This window comes from Denticeps clupeoides, chromosome 7 (genome assembly GCF_900700375.1).
Source record: "Denticeps clupeoides chromosome 7, fDenClu1.1, whole genome shotgun sequence".
NCBI classification, from domain to species: domain Eukaryota; kingdom Metazoa; phylum Chordata; class Actinopteri; order Clupeiformes; family Denticipitidae; genus Denticeps; species Denticeps clupeoides.
Genome location: NC_041713.1, coordinates 16,992,842 through 17,011,245, shown reverse-complemented (window position 1 = coordinate 17,011,245; position 18,404 = coordinate 16,992,842). Strand labels below are relative to the sequence as shown.

General features: G+C 40.8%; 2 protein-coding genes across 4 annotated transcripts; one reads left to right on the top strand and one right to left on the bottom strand.

Moving 5' to 3' along the window:
• Nucleotides 1–789: 789 nt before the first annotated feature.
• Nucleotides 790–2,297, top strand: zgc:103625 (methyltransferase-like 26 B). Its single transcript, XM_028985966.1, is given in 9 exon segments — nt 790–897; nt 1,023–1,051; nt 1,147–1,260; nt 1,334–1,352; nt 1,355–1,477; nt 1,812–1,888; nt 2,108–2,159; nt 2,161–2,187; nt 2,250–2,297. Coding segments are annotated over 9 exon segments (597 nt in total).
• A 499-nt stretch (nt 2,298–2,796) lies between these two features.
• On the bottom strand, nt 2,797–15,152 carry hgs (hepatocyte growth factor-regulated tyrosine kinase substrate). 3 transcript variants are annotated; one of them, XM_028987408.1, is made up of 21 exons: nt 15,010–15,152; nt 14,005–14,089; nt 13,798–13,873; nt 13,621–13,713; nt 9,921–10,044; nt 9,784–9,836; nt 9,639–9,707; nt 9,285–9,409; nt 8,826–8,937; nt 8,176–8,274; nt 7,882–7,977; nt 7,703–7,741; nt 7,420–7,581; nt 7,126–7,339; nt 6,338–6,510; nt 6,073–6,213; nt 5,780–5,963; nt 5,528–5,661; nt 5,284–5,379; nt 4,854–4,937; nt 2,797–4,669 (listed from the first exon to the last, which is right to left on the bottom strand). In XM_028987408.1, exons 1-21 carry the CDS (start codon nt 15,044–15,046, stop codon nt 4,574–4,576), a joined length of 2,292 nt encoding a protein of 763 aa, XP_028843241.1. In that variant the 5' UTR covers nt 15,047–15,152; the 3' UTR covers nt 2,797–4,573. The 3 variants fall into 3 exon arrangements, with proteins under 3 accessions (XP_028843241.1, XP_028843244.1, XP_028843242.1); XM_028987411.1 differs by having other exon boundaries at nt 7,126–7,336; XM_028987409.1 differs by having other exon boundaries at nt 9,921–10,041.
• Between the last annotated feature and the right edge of the window lie 3,252 nt (nt 15,153–18,404).

The window sequence follows — 18,404 nt, the reverse complement described above, 5'->3', positions numbered from 1 at the left end:
CCGGCTCTTCAAAATAACTTTATTTAACAACAACGAGCAAAGACAACGCTCTGTTACTCCGAAGACAAGGCGCACTCTCACACGTACATTTCGTCTTTTTCCCGTCACATTTAAATGTAATTTACGCGAGACTTTTTGCAGTGAAAATCATTTATGTACAGTACAGGCCAAAAGTATGGACACACCTTCTCATTCAATGTGTTTTCTTTATTTTCATTACCATTTACATTGGTAGATTCTCACTGAAGGCATCAAAACTATGAATGAACACATGTGGAGTTATGTACTTAACAAAAAGTGGAGACCTGGCTTCCACAGTCACCGGACCTGAACCCAATCGAGATGGTTTGGGGTGAGCTGGACCACAGAGTGAAGGCAAAGGGGCCAACAAGTGCTAAACACCTCTGGGAACTCCTTCAAGACTGTTGGAAAAGCATTTCAGGTGACGACCTCTTGAAGCTCATCGAGAGAATGCCAAGAGTGTGCAAAGCAGTAATCAGAGTAAAGGGTGAAGAAACTAGAATATAAAACATGTTTTCAATTATTTCACCTTTTTTGTTGTAAAGGTAAATGGTCATATTATATTATTACATGTGTGATCCACAATACCAATTAACATTTAATTATTTTACATATCTTGTCCAACTTTTGTCCTTTTTTAATATTGCAAATTAATTGTAATTTTGATGTTGCAGATATGTAAAAGGTCTGTGAAGTTCTAAGAAATTTCCAAGCTCCTCTTGGCCCACCATCTCTGAGCAGACTGTCAAACTGTCTTCGAGGAGCAAGATGGTGCTGAGAGCCGCTCAACCAGACCAGTTAATCTCCAGTACCACCTGCTGCCTGCACAGCCAAGAGCCACCACTGGAGCAGCAAGGGCACCTGCTGACGGCCTGGGTAGGCCAGGAATCAGTCTTGTAGGCTTTTCTGGTGTTGATAAGAGTTGAAGAAAATTGGCAGGCTGATTTCTGACTGAAGGCATCGTCGTTAAGATGTACAGAACTTTGACCTCTGGTCACTAGATCATGCTGCTGTGCCCGGCACCCGAGAGGTGCTCCAGGATATTCTCGATGTCCCACCATGATCTGTTGGGCGAAGGCAGGAATCTCCTGTACAAAATGCTCCACATGTTGGCCTGTGGTGTAGATGCAGTGGAAGTGACTGCATCTACACCACAGGCCAACATGTGGTGCATTTTGCACAGGAGATTCCGTTCATGACCTGGCTTCCATCAGACATCAAAGAGAATTCCAGGCAAAGGTTGTACCCTTTATTAATATTAATTAGAAAATATAGATACCGATACCTACTGAACACTTTTGCTCCGTTTCAGTATTAGAGCATATCTGAAAGTGCTCTAAAGTGAAAAGTGTTTGTAGAGCCAGTGCACCTGGACACCAGTGAACCCTGGGATAAGTGGGCGGGTCTCCCACACACCTCATGTGATGTCATCATTGCAGTCAACTTGCTCCATTCTGTACCACCGTGGTGCAGTGTGCAATTTACACCTGTACATTTAGCTGATGCTCTTTTCCAACACAGGGAGACATGGGCAGCAGTAGGAAGGGGTGGTGGTGGCCTAGTGGGTAACGCTCTGAATAGGGCGGTCTGATAAATGCCAGAAAAATTAAAGTATGTTCTTAACTGCTTAACTGTGGGGTGTAGTTAAAGGATCTGGAGAATTACACAGAGTGGCCTCTTGATGATCGAGTGTATAGAATGTAAATGTCTTGCTTCAGAATACCAAAAAATATTAATATCAGTGCACAATATCAGTATGGCAATTGTAATTCATATTTAAATGAATAATGTATTTTCATCCTTATGCTATTAATGGCACCATCACTCCACTGAGTAATGAACAATTGGACAACACATTGCACCAACAGTGAGTTTTCTCTATTTGAATTGAAAACTGACTGTACTGTGCTGTCATTCTGTCCAAAATAGAAACAATAATACACAAAAATAGAGCATTCTATATTCTGTAGGAAAAGAATTGGAACTTAGCAGCAGAACAATAGTAAGGACATATTGGAAAAGAGGGGGGGGCACTTTGGATAATTTGCATATTTGATACTGTATCCAGTTTAATGTCCTGCTGCAGGAACCCAGACTGGGGTCTTCCAGACATTGACATCCTTAGGCAACAGGCATTTGAAAAACGGGATGCAGATGGAGAGGATGGTGAGTGCCTGATTGGGAAGATAATCTGACACCCACAACTCAGCGCCGCTTTTATCTTGCATATTGAAATGCTGAAGAACAACAAATGTCTGGTCTTCAGGAAACTTTAAATGAAAGCCCACAGACTGGGCAGAACCTCATGTGCCCTCATGTCCTTCATCGCCAGCACACCCACAACCAGATGAAGCATTTCTCTGCCATGCAATGACTAGAATGAGAACCAGTTCTGGAACTAGAGAAGCCACAATTAAGCACTTTTTGCACTTAAGAATGGCTGGTCAATATATAACCTAAACAAGAAATTCTATAGAAGATTGTAAAATATGTGATGTGTATTGTAAATATGATCTGAGCATGATTAAATAAAGACTTAGACTGATACAATAAAATCATTGGACATGTATTCCTGGATTACACAAATACAGTAAATATAACATGAGTGCTCATATTTAAATTTTGATATATTATTTAATGTCTAGCCATATAGAGAGAGTTAGGCCTAAAAAAATCTGAAACAGCTTAATGTATTCCTGTGATATTAAGTCGTATTTGAATACATTTGTTTTAATTGTACCGATATGTACCACAATAAAAACAGTCACCAATATGTTGACAATAAAAGAACATATTTATTAAATATAACCTTAAAATTACTTCTTAGATTCAGACAGATCAGTATGATAAACAGAGTAGTTCACAGATGCCATTAAAGGGTTACAGAAGTCACTGGTTTGTGTATCTTACATACATGCGCAATCGGCCCTTCACACGCAGCAGTCTCTCCAAACTACATGCACGCGACAGTTCATGGGGGGTCGGAAACATGCATCGTGTCGACTTCACCACATCCCTTAGCCATAACATGCAACTGCTATTGATTTCAATGGCTTTCCACTCATCTGCGATTACCTCCAGTAAAGCAACTCTTACGTGAGACACAGTAAAAGCACCACTAGATGCGAATGAACAACTTTGTTAGTCTGGGTAACATCAAACTAATGTTTCGCATAAGAAAAAGGAAAATAGAGCAGCAAGTCCCACCATGGCATTTTAAAATTCTCAATTTCTGAAAATTCTGTCAATGCAAAATTAATGTTATGTTAATTTAGAGAGAAAAAAAAAAAACTATATGTGAGTGCTATAATTCTGTAATGTTTGAAATTGAGAGGGACTGTCACCAATGGCATTCTCTAACAGAGCAGCAAAAGGCTGCCGCATTACTTCACACTTTGCGTCAATATGTATGAACGGCTGTTATGGCAATAGGCAACTAAAACACAGAAAGCTTTTCTTTAGCTTCGCCAGCAACGAAACGTCACAATCCATGACAGGACTCTTTGAACCTGGCTTTCAAATCCAAAGGTTTTCCCGCTCTCCCAGGTATTTAATATAATAGACTGAATGCAGACAGTTGAATTACGATATAACGGGAAAATTGGAAAAACAATAGGAGTTATCCCTTGAAAGCTATGAGTATTAGCTGTATTTTGTAAAGAAACACTTTTTTTTTTTTTTTTAATCAGCAAGCAGGCAGCTAGCAGATTCTGGTAATTTCAAGTTGTGGCTGGCAGTAAAAATTAAGTAAGGCAAAACTATTTGCAAAAAAAAGTTGGGTTAATAGCACTTCTAGTGTGCCAATCACAATGTAAGGCTGTAATGTTATGTTGGATCATTGGTCTGAGAGAAGAAGAAGAAAAAAAAAAAACTGAGCATGATTATAATTAGAATGTCTACATAGCAGCTTTTTTTGTTGCACGTGGTTTTGGCAGCTACTTGGGGAACCAGAGGACTGCAGTTTAGTGACGTAGGAGAGACTGGAGCGTTTTTTTTTTTTTTTTTTTTAAACAGAAGTCTGGTATGCTGTTCTACCTGTACAACTAACTTAATCTCCCCACCATCCACCTGTATACATCCTCACACACGTTTCACACAACAACCAAACTACGCTCAGGGAAAATAATATTAATACCCACACACTCCTTTGCGTTTCTGAAAAGAACATTTTAACATGCAAATTTGCCTTAGAAAAATAAGAGACAAAAGATGGTTATGTCTTTTTTTCACCCCTCAGACTCACATAATTTTACAATAGCACTGACTAACAGATTTTGAGGGAGCTTTACATACTTATGAGAGAGGAGTGACTTAATATGGACATAAATTCCCACCAACAGCCCTGCTCCTCCTTTCCCTAAAGATCAGGAAAGGAGGAGGAATGGGCTGAGAAAGCACAAAAGTTGCACAACATTTCAGTAGCGTCCTCATCAAATTCTTCTGCCTTAGGCAAGGCTATTGGTGTCCAACTAACCCTGGGGTGTGCGGAGAGGGGGAGGAATATGGGGTGGGGGTGTAGTGTGCTAGATCCCATAGCTACTCTTTTGGGCTCTCAGTCAAAGCAGATGAGCTGAGCCTCTGCACTGCCTGGGGGAGCCTGTGGTGGCTGTGGTTGTGCTTGCTGTTGCGGGCCTCCAGGGGGTGCCATCTGCAGTAGATTAAAGAAGATTGTTCAGAAAAAAATGTGTGATCATAATTGCAACAGATTCAAACAGTGTGACGCTATGCCAAGAAAATAAGGTATTAAAAGGCTTTATTAACATTAAAATGTCCTTGTTGCTTTAACTCTGACAGAAGAAGAGTGAACAGTCAGAAGAAAAGTTCAGGTTCACCTGTTGATACATGGGCTGCTGGCCAGGCATATAGGGTGGTTGTGGCATATTGGGGTCCTGTCCAGGCAGCGCAGTCATCATGTTCTGAGACAATAAAAAAAGGGGACATGAATTATAAAAACTGGAAATAAAAATCGTATTAATGAATTAAATGAGTCATATTGAAATATTTCTAAATTTATTATAGTGTGACATGTTGGAAAAAGCTAAATCGATCATCTGTACGAGATCAGGCAAGAACAGCATTAGTATCGCCCATTTGCTTTGATGTATCAGACTGACAGATAAAAGTAATGCACCGTGTACTGAATGTGCCTAAGTAAACAAATTGTATTGTTTTAAATTTGACATGCTTATTTAATCATGTGTTTATAAATCATTAATGATTAATGTATTGAAAACAACAACAACAAAAAAAAACAACACTGACCTGCATGTTGTATGGCTGATAACCCATGTAGGCCATACCATTAGTGGGGGTAGCCTGTGACATTGGAGGCATACTCTGAGCCTGAGACACCACATTCTGGAGACCAGCGAAAGGGGGGACATATTTTCAATTCATAATTTGAGTTTGATGCTCAAAAACATATACATATATACACACACATATATTATTTATATATAAAACAAGCATCCAATTAAATCCAAAGAACTTATTGCAATGTCCACACCTGATAGCCCTGGGCAGGGGTAGGCTGATAGCTTGAATAGGCAGGGTTGCTGGTAGGCGGAGTCTGACCTGGGGCGGCAGGTTGGCCAGCAGTCCCTGTGTTCTGGTACATGTAGGCATTGACCATGTTTGGATCTGCAAAAAAAAAAAAAAAAAAACAATTTGAAAGCTGAATGTTTCAGGCTCTTCACCAAGCAAATATACTGCTTTTTGTGTTTGAAGGTGACAGAATAAATCTGTGTGTCCTGCTGACCTGTAGCAGAGATGGGCATGGCCTGGTATGGAGCTGCACCAGTTTGTCCAGGTTGGTTCATGTAAACTGAATGCATTGGAGATCCTTCTACTGACCCGGCTGGGCTAAATGTTCCTGGGTAATTTGGGGGTCCAGCAGGCTGATAGACGACCCCTCCTGCCACATTAGGTGGAAGTGACTGCATCTACACCATGCCAAGGATATAAAAAAAAGAAAGAAAGAAAGAAATTACCCAAATTGTTGTAATTCAATACAGAAGCTCCAATAGAAAGAAAAGCTGGTTTGAGGCCCACCTGTGCATAAGGCAGGGAGAAAGCTGGCATCTGGGCCCTCATCTGGATTGTGTGTTTCTGCTGTTCCAGACGCATCTGCCTCTCCTTCTCTTGCTCCTGCAGCCTCTGAATGGCCAGCTGCCTCTGCATCTCCAGGTATTCCTGTAGCACAGTAACCAGTCAACCCCAGCAGACTCAGTAACCAATTAAGTGAAAGCCCCTGCATGACACTCGCAGAACTAATTAGGACTATTGACATTTGCTTCATTTGGGGTCTCATCCTCACCTGCTTCTTCTGCCTCATGATCTCCAGTTTCTGGGCCAGCTGGATCTGCCGCTGTCGCTCTGCCTCCTCGGCAGCCCTGCGGAGCTTCTCTCTGTGCTCATCCCTGAGAGCGTTCAGTGCTGCACGGGCGTCCCGCACTTGTGCCAATTTGTCCTGCAGCCCCTCGTAGTACACTGATAAACACACAAGGTTATTAATAAAACTAGGGATGTTAGCACAGATTACAGATACAGTGTCTACATTCATGATCAATCACGTAGCATTAAATACATTATTGCTTGTATTAAATGAACATACGGTACTTTCGCATCAGACATAAAAAGGTGATTTTTCTGCCTGCGTGGAAAAACAGACACCTCACCAAAACTTGAGCTTGAATTTGAGATAAGAATGCAAAATTTCTACATTTATGCGACAGAAGGAAATAAAAGGAAGTCGAGCGGGATGACAATAGTGGTTAACGAAACAGGAATTTGCCATTCTTCCAAAGTCATATGACTTATTACAAAAGCCATTGTGTTTTATCATTGTGATACATAGCATAGCTGATACATGCAGCACACAACAAATGTGTCCTCTGCAGTTAACCAATCACAGCTGCCGGCAGCCATGTACAGCACCATGTACTGGGGAGCATTGTGTGGGGACGGTACCTTGCTAAAAAGTTACCTCAGTGGAACTCGACGTTTCTGGATTCAAACTTCAGGTTTTTGAATTTGGCAGCATGTGACCAAAGGCCACTTTAGAAAGAATGATTTTGTGCAGAACTTGTCATTACTGTAACTTACGGCGTTTCTCATCAAGCTGGTTGAGGATGTCGAGCAGCTGAGGGTGCAAGTTGTTTATGGATTGAAAGAGGGACAGCACGGCACTGTCGTTGGTGATGCTGCGCCCGCGCATGTGGTTACTCTTCATGCGATTGAGGAAGGTAGTGACTGCGTTCTGCAGAGCTTTGAGGAACTGCTCATGGTTCTCCTCAGACTCGCCGTTCTGGTACTGCTGCTGAGGAGGAAAACATTATATTGATTTATTTTGAACACCTAAACGACGCTATTACTTATACTTTCCCCTCTCCAGTATACCTCCACTATGCTGACTGGTTGCACTGGAGGGTGACTTTCCACTGGCTGGCTGACTGGTACGGGATCAGCCAGTGGCACAGGAGCTGGAGCAGAAGGGGTGGGACTTTTGCGCACCTCCTCCTGCTTCTTTTCCCAATAAGTTCTATTGAGATACCGGGCCAACTTTAAAAAAATAAAAATAAATATTGCACGTTCAGCACCTCTAGTTGTAATTCAGACAATATTTTATTGAGAATTATATAATTTTATAAATAGAACACTTCATAGCAATTGCTCATCATACCTCAGGGTCCACATCTTCTGCAGAAGGTGCAGAGGAGTTCTGGGAGGAAAAGTAAGACCAGGCGGGTTAATATTTAGGTTGTCAAGTAACTATAAAAAGTTACAAATTACAATGGATCAACACAAGCAAGAGGCTTTGAGCGGTTAAGGTTACCCTGAAGGAATGCTAAATGTTCTTACCACAGGAGAGGAGTAGAGGGTGCTGACAGGTGGAGCCGAGGAAGTCACCGGGGTGGGGTCGTTTTTGGGATACGCTGCATACGAGCCCTTTTGCCTCTGTTGACGCAAGCATTAGAATAAGTCATACAGGGTTGTAAAAATCATAATGAATCCTTTAGTCCCTCCTAAATGCAACTTTTTGAATGATACAAAACCTGGAATGTGTACTAGACATGAGAGCTAATGATTTGTTATATGCAAATGGATGAGTCTGTGTGAGTCTTAATTATTAACGAGTCAAGAAAAGGCATTTACCATCCTCTCCTTCTCTTCAGCCTCACTCTGTGACAGGGCAATGGCCAGCTGGAGCTCCTCCTCCTCCTGCAGCGCTGCTTCATCCCTCTTGGGGGGCATCTGAGGGGGGTTTACAGAATAATACAACACAACATTTACATTTACAGCATTTATCAGACGCCCTTATCCAGAGCGACTTACAATCCGTAGTTACAGGGACAGTCACCCCCTGGAGCAACTTTAAGGGTTAAGTGTCTTGCTCAGGGACACAATGGTAGTAGGTGGGATTTGAACCTGGGTCTTCTGGTTCAAAGGTGAGTGTGTTACCCACTAGGCTACTACCTAACAGTTACCTTCATACCATGAAAAGTTGTTAGGGGATACAGGGAAAATATTTTCGATATTGCATCATGCACATGGGTGTAAGTATGTAGTTGAGTCATGAAAGATATTCAAACGCAAGCTTCTGGAGGAAGCTTCCATGCAGGAGATACTCCGGCTTCTACTATACTGCTAGCAGCTTTCTAAGACAGTAATGAAGGTTCATTTTTAATTACATGAGCATTGTTATTGAGTAGGTGTGTAGATGCTATACTGTTCGCTCAGTCTGAGATGGCCTCCCAAAGCTTAAGTGCTCATAGAATATATTACATTTCTTTGAGAGACGCTACCTGAGATTGTTGTGACAGAGGGCTGGTCAGGTATTCAGGGGGCAGGTCAGTTGTTCCAGCGCTGCTGGTTTTCCCTTCCGCTTTCCGAGGAGGGGGAGAGAGGGAGGGGTGGCTGGTGAGGAAAAGGGATTGGGGAAAGGGGACACAAGCAAGTAAATCTCTGTAGAGCATGACATTCAAAAATAAAAAGGTCAAACGGAAAGTATGCCACCATCATGGCCTATCATTGATTGCCAGTAGTGATATTACATTAAACTATTTTTACTGATTGAATTAACCTGGAATATTTGCAATTATATCCCTGGTGGCATTTGTGTGGTTCACACTTTGATGTCAGATGAAACATGTCATCCAAAAAAAATTAAAATAAAGAAAACATGTCCATTAATTCACCTTCCTTGCCTGCATATAATCTAATCATTGTGCATTTCCACAATGTCAACACCTGACTGAACTTACTTGTTGAGGGTCTCAAAGCAGGGCTCACAAACACGGACTTCCTTCTCAATGCCAAACTTGGGAATAGTTGAGTACTTTGAAGAGCACTTGCCACAGAAAATCTGCCCACATGCACGACAGTGATGCTGCAACAGGAAGAGTTTAATGTTGTGAGAACCACTAAGGCTGTAAATTGCACAATTATCATGAAAAAATATATAATTCTGAATACTGTTGTGTTTAATGTTGTAATGTTGCAAAACGTTAAGAAAATAAAGCCACTACATCAACTTATTTTAATATAGAGGCCATTGATTGTATAAATATATTGGAGAACTAATTTTAAATTTAGCATTGTGTGAGGAGTGATCCTACCTTGCGGGTCATGACCCCAAACTGAACCCTGCAGCGATGGCATTCCTCAGCATCAACCCAGTCTGGAGCCTGGAAACATGCAGATGGTAAATAAAAATGACACTTCAGCACTTCAAAGTTATCAGGATGTGAATTACCATCTTACCCTCTCGGCAGCAAACATGGCATCACTCTCCTTGAACTCTGGAAACACATGACCTGGCAACAAGAGTCCATAATTGAAAACCTGGCAAGCCCCTGAAGCGTTGCAGTGCCAAGAACAGAACAGCACATTGCACTTACCTTCCACCTTCATGATCTGGTAGGTGTCCTGGACCACCTTGTACTTGGGCTCGTTGCGGAAGGCGTGGGCCCAAGCCTGAATCAGATAAAGAATCTTGTTCTTGACGTTGGGCTCCGTCTGCTTCTGGGAGCAAGAGGAAAAGAAAACAGACAGAAACACACACATTCTGAGTAAACTGAAACACAGAAACAAGGCAATAGTCCATAATGAAAGCAAAAGGAAAAAAAGAAGAAAAAGCACCTTGAGTCAAAACACTCACTGAGAAATAATTCACTGTTTCATGCATCCATACCTCATCTTTAAAATAACACCAAAGATCGCACAGGTTTGCTTCGCACACACTTTCAGTCTAACAGGAAATTTAAAGGAAGTCTCCGGAGCTGTCCTGTCTGACTAAACACATCATGTGATGATGACATCACCAGGAAGTCAAATGCAGCATGAGTCAGCTCACAGTTTACAAACCTCATAACCAAAACCACAGAAATGCAAGGATATTATGATATGACCAATGATTTAAATATATATAAAATAAATATTATATATAAAGTTCTAAAGAATGGACTTTGTTAAACTATTATGTGGCTGTTTGTAAATCACATCTCAATTGAGAAGTGTCAGAAAATGTGCCAATCTGTCAAAACTTGATGCTCAAAAAAAAAAAAAAAGCCCTCTAAATAAACAAATAAGTACATAATAGTTAAATAAATAAATAGGTACAAGAACAATTACAGACCAAGTACAATTAAGTGGAGTAATGCATGTACAATATGTGGAATGGATTTTCTTAAGCTGGATATACAAAAATAAAGTGAAAGTAAAGTGATTGTCACATGTGATACACATGGGAATTTGTCCTCTGCATTTATCCTATCACCCTGAGTGAGCAGTGGGCAGCCATGACAGGCGCCCGGGGAGCAGTGTGTGGGGACGGTGCTTTGCTCAGTGGCACTTCAGTGGCACCTTGGCGGATCGGGATTCGAAGGGGCAACCTCCTGATTACGGGGCCGCTTCCTTAACCGCTAGGCCACCACTGCCCCCAAGCTTATACTTCCATTTCCACAATTCTCGCCATTTCAGATGCGAAACATTTTACAAAATCGGATAAATGTTATCGTATAATTTTTAGAAAAGAATGTTATGACTAGAGGTGTGAACCTTCACCAGTCTAACTATTCAATTCCCATAATCAATGAATAACAACGCATCCAATCAATTTTCCTACATTACTTCACATTATGCTTTTAAATCTGTCAGTGAGATGAGACATCTCCACAGTAGATGTCTACAGACTACAACTAACAAAAAACTCTTGCCACCAATTAAGGAAATACTTTTCAGGCCAAAATTGTACACAAAAGAGAGTACACCCCTCAGCTTTATAATATTTTATTATACCTTTCCTTAGGACAACACTGAAGGTATGACACTTTGATACAATGTAGTCACACACAGGCAGTAACGTAAATATCGCTGGCAACAAAATTCAGTACATCCCAAAGTGAAAATGTCCAAAATCTACCAAATTAGCCATTTTTCTTCGTCACTGTCATTTGACTCGTTAGGGTCAGAAAGTCTCAAGGAACTCTGAGTTTCTGGAGGAATAAATTCTTGCTCTACATAAAGATTGCGAACTGATAAAACTGATCATGGTGGCCATGACCATGCTGCAATTTGACAGGACAGGTTCCACTTGAAACAGACCTTACCATGGTTTACCGCAGAGGTTGAGCGCACGTGCTCAGTGTCATTTCCAGAGGACGTCTATTGAAAATAAATGTATGAGTGCAGCCAGCATTGCTGCAGACGTTAAAGGGGTGGGGGGGTCACAGCATGTGAAAGAAAGCCCACAAACAGTTTGCTGAAAACAAGATGATTAAGGACACACTGGAATCATGTCCTGTGGTCTGATGAGACCAAAAACCTTGGTCCACCAAAGAGGCCAAACAAAAAGATGCAGGTTTATTTACAGTCCAGGAAGGTGCTCAAAAATAAAAATAAAAAAAACATATAGGCATCAATAAAATAATGCGCATTTCCATGGGGAACTTTATGCCAAGGTGAAAATGTGTATGGTGTGTATGCGTAATTATGTGAAACCAGGGATGAATAATCCGTTGAAGCAGTGGGTACCTCACTGTTCGCTAGTTGTGAAATTAATAAATTAAACTATTGTAACATACGGTGTTGTGTTTGCTAAGATAATGACTGCAATTTGTGACGTGTAGTCAGTATAAGTGAAAGTGAAGTGATTGTCATTGTGATACACTGCAGCACAGCACACGGTGACACAACGAAATGTCCCCTATGCGGGTGTTTAAAAATAAATAAATAAAAAAGTGTGTATTACCTACAGCCAAGCAAGGTGGAGTAATTGTCATGGTTTGGGGTAGAGCTATAATTCGGCCTAAAACGTTAAACCTGACAGAATCAAACCAGTACAACCAAGTACAGTTTTTATTTTAAAGCTAGACTTTCTTTGTGTGTTTCTAGAGGGAAAGGAAATGTGCAGGGAATTGAGTAAATTAAAAACATAATAGTTTCACCTCCTCAGCATCCATTTTCACATCTTAAATTAATATTTAATCAAAAAAGCAATTTACAACATGCAAAACACTTATCAATCGCCAAATCTCTAGTCAACTACACTGAGGGGTGTACTAAATTTTGTTGCCTGTGATTTAGACATTAATGACTGCATGTTTAGTTATTTTGAAGAAACCGCAAATTTACACTGTTTTTGTTTTCCCAAGAAAAGATATTACACAAAATGTTGTCAAACTACATTTATTACAACCCTGAAATGTTTAACTTAAATGACAGGGAGGCAACAATAAATATAAATGTAACAAATGTAAGCAAGTAAAACTGATCAGACCAGTGATCATTAACACTGGTGCTGGGCGATTATACAAACTCAAACAATGATTGCGATAAAATTAATCTGTGTGATCAGTTTTTGGCATTTTTCACGATAGTAATATTGATCACTTGAGCCAACCTGACTGCACCAGCATGCTTTAGCAATACACTAAAAGGAAAAAGAGATGAGCGGGTCTGATGTAAATAGTTGAATGTTGCATGTTGAGATGTGTGTTTAATGTGGGTTAAACCTAATTTAGAGTAGGTTGGCGGTTAGGCACTGTTGTGCGGTGCCAGAGAATAAGAGCAGCAACGTTCTCAGTAGGGCAAAGGCTGGGTGTGTTATAATGTCAACTCCACCTGCCCTGTTACAAATAAAAAATGTCTTATTCTAGCCAGGAGCACTGAGCAGGTCTTCCTCCAAGATCGCACGAGCCCCATCAGGACTTTTAAATGGAGACACACGGCTGCGGAGGTGCTGGAATATGGAAGCAACATACCCAGCAGCACATGACGTGGTTCACTACATAAAGCCAGCAAACATGCTATAGACCTGTGCTGGTTTCAAACATTGTAGTTGTAAACATTTCTTTCACAGTCTTACTGGAATTATGTACTTCGCTTCCTGTGTCAATAAGATTTCAATTACTTTTCCATAATTCTTAATGCATATTTTGCATTTCAAAGAAACTGGAAATAGCTGAAAAATTCCCTTTTTAAAGTCCATGACTTTTCCTAATTTTTAATGACCCTGAATACTAACTAAAAAAAAAAAAAAAGAAAGAAGACGAAAGAAAACAGCACACATACTCAGCAAGAGTGCAACTAAATGGTTACCTTGAGAAGCTCTTTGAGTTCCTCCATTGTCTGCTTACTGGCCACCTCATCATGAACGGTCTGACCACAGTTCTTCACCACCGACTCCAGGACCTGGGCATTTAGTCACAATGATGGCTGAAACCTCTGTGGTACACAACGTTAATGCCAAAGTGCATCACAAAGCCTTTCACAAACCTCAAGAGCGTACAGAGCTACATGTGGATTCTTGTCATTTAGCTTCTTCTTAATAGCACCAATAGCATATTTGGCCCTAAGATGGAAAAAAGAATGAACAAATAATAGAATAAAATAAAACACACACCTTTGAAGGTATACGCAACTTCATTCAGGACATTTTTGGTTACTTTACTGATAAAAAAATATGTAGTGTCTTGTACTTACTGTGTGTCTCCTTGACGGATAAGATCACAAATCTGCAAGATGGATTCCCAGTCTGTTTCCAGCAGTAGTTGGCTAGTAGCTTTTTCTGCCATACAGAACAAACGTGCCATCATTTATCACCAAGCGTGGCTTGGTGGTGGTCGTAGCCTAGTCGGTAACACACTCGCCTTCCAAACCAGACCAATGTCACAGGTTCAAATGCCACTTACTACCAGTGAGCTGGTCCAGCGGGGACTGACCGGGTAAGTCATTCTGAATCAGAGTGTCTGCTACATAACATGTGTTAAAATAATACTGAAGCTTGAGATGATAAGTGGCATAACTGATAACACCAAAGTCCTTAATGTGAAATATTGTATTGCTCTTTTCTTTATACTGAAAACAAAATATGAGAAAACCACTCATCACTCAAATCATAGCAAAGAGGGTTATTACGTGGGGGTGGGGAAGAAATGCAATATATTGACATTTGTCTTGACCCAGCAGTAAGAACTCACTGCCGGACACGTAACCATTATTGGCGCCGCACTACAATATGACTCCAAGATGACAGCTTTGAAGGCTACAGCTGGAGAAGCCGAATCGGGACGGATCCCTCGCTGATAACACAGTCAACTATTTTGGTTCGGTGGCAAGCTCGTCAAAAACACGTTCAGGGCGAAAAATGACACCAAATAATGGTGCGGTGAGTTACCGTAATGAAACGATTTCCTCGATGGAGCGGGCCGGTTAGTCTGATGTTAAACTCCGTATTAGCCAATGAGCTAATACCAGAGACTAGCCATCGGGCTGACTCTGTGTGTGTGTCTCGGTAAAGTTAATACAAAAGAATAGCTGTACCCAAGATAAGACCGAGTCTAAGTAAGATACAAATTCAAGGCTGATCTACAGGCCCGGCCCTGGCCGTAAACAATAGTAACGTCGCCAGCTAAAGTGCTAACAAGACGCTCGCGGTCTCACTCAGTCCCGATTATTAAGCAAAGCGAGAGCACGTTTTTAACTTACCAAGAAGTCTCTCAAACGTGCCACCGCCTTTTCCCATGGCTGTCAGACGCGTTTAAACGTTTTAGCGGCGCACTCGGTGAAAGCAAGCTAACTGGTGCTTCATGAACGTACTTCCCGTCTCCTGCCAGCGCAACGCATCAGCTGTCGCCTGGGTACTTCCGGTTTCCGGTGACGTTCGGCGCGCCAAAATATTATCACGTGTAGAAATAAATTCGCACAGTTCAACTTGATTTATCTGAAAATCATGTCTTGGAGTAGGGACTACGTATTAATATTTATATTGATGTTATGAACTTATAAAATAATTCTAAATAAAAATGGAAAACAATAAGGTTAAAATGGGAAACTTGCAAAAATCAATGTATAAAACTAGAAAATATTCTTGCGCAAAATATACATATATTGCATAATAAAGTGATTAAGTTAAATATGTTTTAAAAGTGATGTAGCTTGGAGGGAAGACCAAATGGAAGGAAATATAAAAAAGTCCAGAGAAGGAAATAAAAATCTGGTGGTGTGGGTCTAGATGTTCCTGATGACAGGCGTGCTGTGCCAGGAATGGCTGGGATCACTGACGATACACCGTGTCTGCAAACATCCTGGATGTCTGGAGATTTGACCAGGCTCTGCAGAATTTTGCAATCCAAAACATACCAGGGTGAGTTGATGTGATGTTTCCAGATGGAATAATCTCAACTCTTCAGCAGAAGAAGCTGGTGAGTATTGTGGAGTCTATGCCAAAGAGTCGCTTCCTGGTTTTGTGAACAGACAAATGACCAGCTCAGGTCGTCAGTGATGCAGATCCCAAAAATTTCTGAATCTCTATACCTCCCTGTCCAAAAGCATTAGCATCCTAATGAGAATTGTCCTATAGTATCATATCAATGGTATAGAACCATCCACCATAGATATAACTGGATTATTTACATTATTATCAGCAGTCACCTATAACATTGTAGCTGCTCAGACCTTTGGAGAGCATGTGACCTCATAAATAATTAATAGCACTTCAATAAGATATGAAATTAGATATAATTAGATATGAAATTCCAGAATGTGACATTATGTTTCTAAAAGTAGCAGTATGTGGCAATCACGTCACTCCAAGACTCTCCCATAGATAAAACAATTAACAAATGCTATTCTAGTATCTTGTTAACTTGCTTCCAGGTCAAGTGAGGGCGGGGTACGATCATTCAGTCGTACTGGGGACCATGTTGACCTCAGCGTATCACTCGCATCACCTACTCCAGCAACACTGACACGACACTCATCAGTGAACAGGACGGTCGACCACTGCTGCAAACGATGTCTGTGTACGTAGGTCCTTAGGTACTGGTCATCATTGCGGTGTGGCACTCCTGGGGCTCCACTCCTAGGTCTGTCATGAACTCTGCCAGTAGTTCTGCGTCTTGATACAAGTCTTCTGAGACACACCAAGTTCACAAGCAACATCTGGCTGCCTGCCACAGACCCGAAGGCTTGACGTTGTGCTGTTTGAATGATGAACTTGGAATGACGTACTGACAATACCAGCTTTTTATACCCACAGAATGTTGAAATTGATGCCACATTGAGAAAGTTTGTCTCTTGGTATTGGTCCCAATATGAGACACACCTGTACACAATGTGTCTATAACAGAGGTGTGGACTCGAGTTACAAGACTTGGACTCGAGTCAGACTCGAGTCATTAATTTGATGACTTTAGACTCGACTTGACAAAATGTAAAGAGACTTGCAACTCGACTTGGACTTTAACATCATTGACTCGTGACTTCACTTGGACTTGAGCCTTTTGACTTGACAAGACTTGCTGTTTCCCAGAAAACCCAAATCAAATTAGATCCACGTTGTTTTGAGCCAACAGCATCCATCCAATCAAATTACAGGACAACCAACGCAGTGGAACTCTCAAATAACGCGCCAGTTAGACAAAATGATACCAAAGATAGTTTCATTCGGATATAAAAACTACGATGTGGTCATCAAAAAACGAATAGCAGTATGCAAAACATGCGGGTCGAAGATTACAGACGGAGATGCAACAACTTCCAACTTCGTTCGACATTTGAAGTTGCACAAAGAACGGTAAGTTCTGAGTGAATGCTAACGCTTATTTGCTAACTTTTCTTTGCTGTGTAGTTAAATCAGTGAGGCTGTAAACTCACTGTTAACGTCGCAAACTGGTAATCTGTCCACTGCGAGTTCACTCCCTTAATTCGTACACTTATTAAAGTGATTTTTTTTAAACCTGGTAGGATGAGGTACTTATACATAACATCAGCAACGTGTATTTTAGCCACCTACAAAGACATACAATACATACATATTAGTGGTGGGCCATTATCGGCGTTAACGTGCTGTGTGAGACTCTTATCGGGCGATAAAAAATATCGCCGTTAATCTATTCACAAAGTTGGGTTGGGAGCTGGGTCTATACTACGCAAGCTATTGTGCCGGAGTTAAATGGTTAGATTTATAAGTATATTTCTTCTTTCTTGTGTCTTTTATGTTCTTATTTTCTAAAGACTTTTATTTTGTTTTTGAGACCCGCTTTAGTTCTCTTGGGACACATGGCGGGAGTTGTGAGGTGCGTCGGGTTTGTGTGCAAAAGGTTATTTCTTTAATTTTTTGCATGTGTGTTATTTTGTGAATATTTTTTCTATGTTCTTTTAATACTGTATATTGTAGAGAGGGGTGCAGAAAGACGCGATGTTCTGACGCGACCTTGCTTTTTGCACAGAATACACTTTGCACAGAAAATCTCTTGGGTGTCAGCTCATCATTTGTGGTTCAAGAAACGAAATCAAAAAGTTACACAACGCAGAAGAAGAACCGCTACACTATGACTTTCCCCTTGATATTTTAGCGCGGATGTATACCTAGCCGAACTGCACTGTAGGGGGCGAGAACGAGTCTTCGAACTGTGAAATTACCACATCAAACGTGACGTGGTAACATGGATGCAGCTATTTAACTGAATGAACAGTTGGTAAACACAAGTACATCTTATTCTCCACTTCCCGCGGTTAAGTCTGTTATGTTCATGTATTTGTTACAGGACAGGACAAACTGCTGTGGAAGTAATTGACATGCAATATGTCATGGAAATACAATGTTAGCACTTTTTGTTCAAATAATTACAGTTGCACTTGTTTTTTCAGATGCGTTTATTCTGTAAAGCAGTGGTTTAAAATTAAGAATATTAAAAAATATGAGTTAAATGTTAAAAATGAAGTTAATAGTGCAATGTCAGCACTATTTATTTCTGCAGTTTCAATTGCACTTGTTTTAATAAAACAATAGATTTTACACGATCGGTGAAAATATATTATTATTCTGCAGTTGAAAAGACTTGCAAGGACTCGAAACTCAAACTGCAGGACTTAGGACT

What these genes read in the sequence shown, in the direction of transcription:
- hgs (XM_028987408.1), bottom strand. Translation starts at nt 15,046, where the DNA reads ATGGGAAAAGGCGGTGGCACGTTTGAGAGACTTCTTG. An exon ending in CCAGATCATGAAGGTGGAAG is followed by an intron (nt 9,837 to 9,920) that starts GTAAGTGCAATG and finishes TCTTGTTGCCAG; the next exon opens with GTCATGTGTTTCCAGAGTTC. An exon ending in CTGAAGAGAAGGAGAGGATG is followed by an intron (nt 7,978 to 8,175) that starts GTAAATGCCTTT and finishes TTGCGTCAACAG; the next exon opens with AGGCAAAAGGGCTCGTATGC.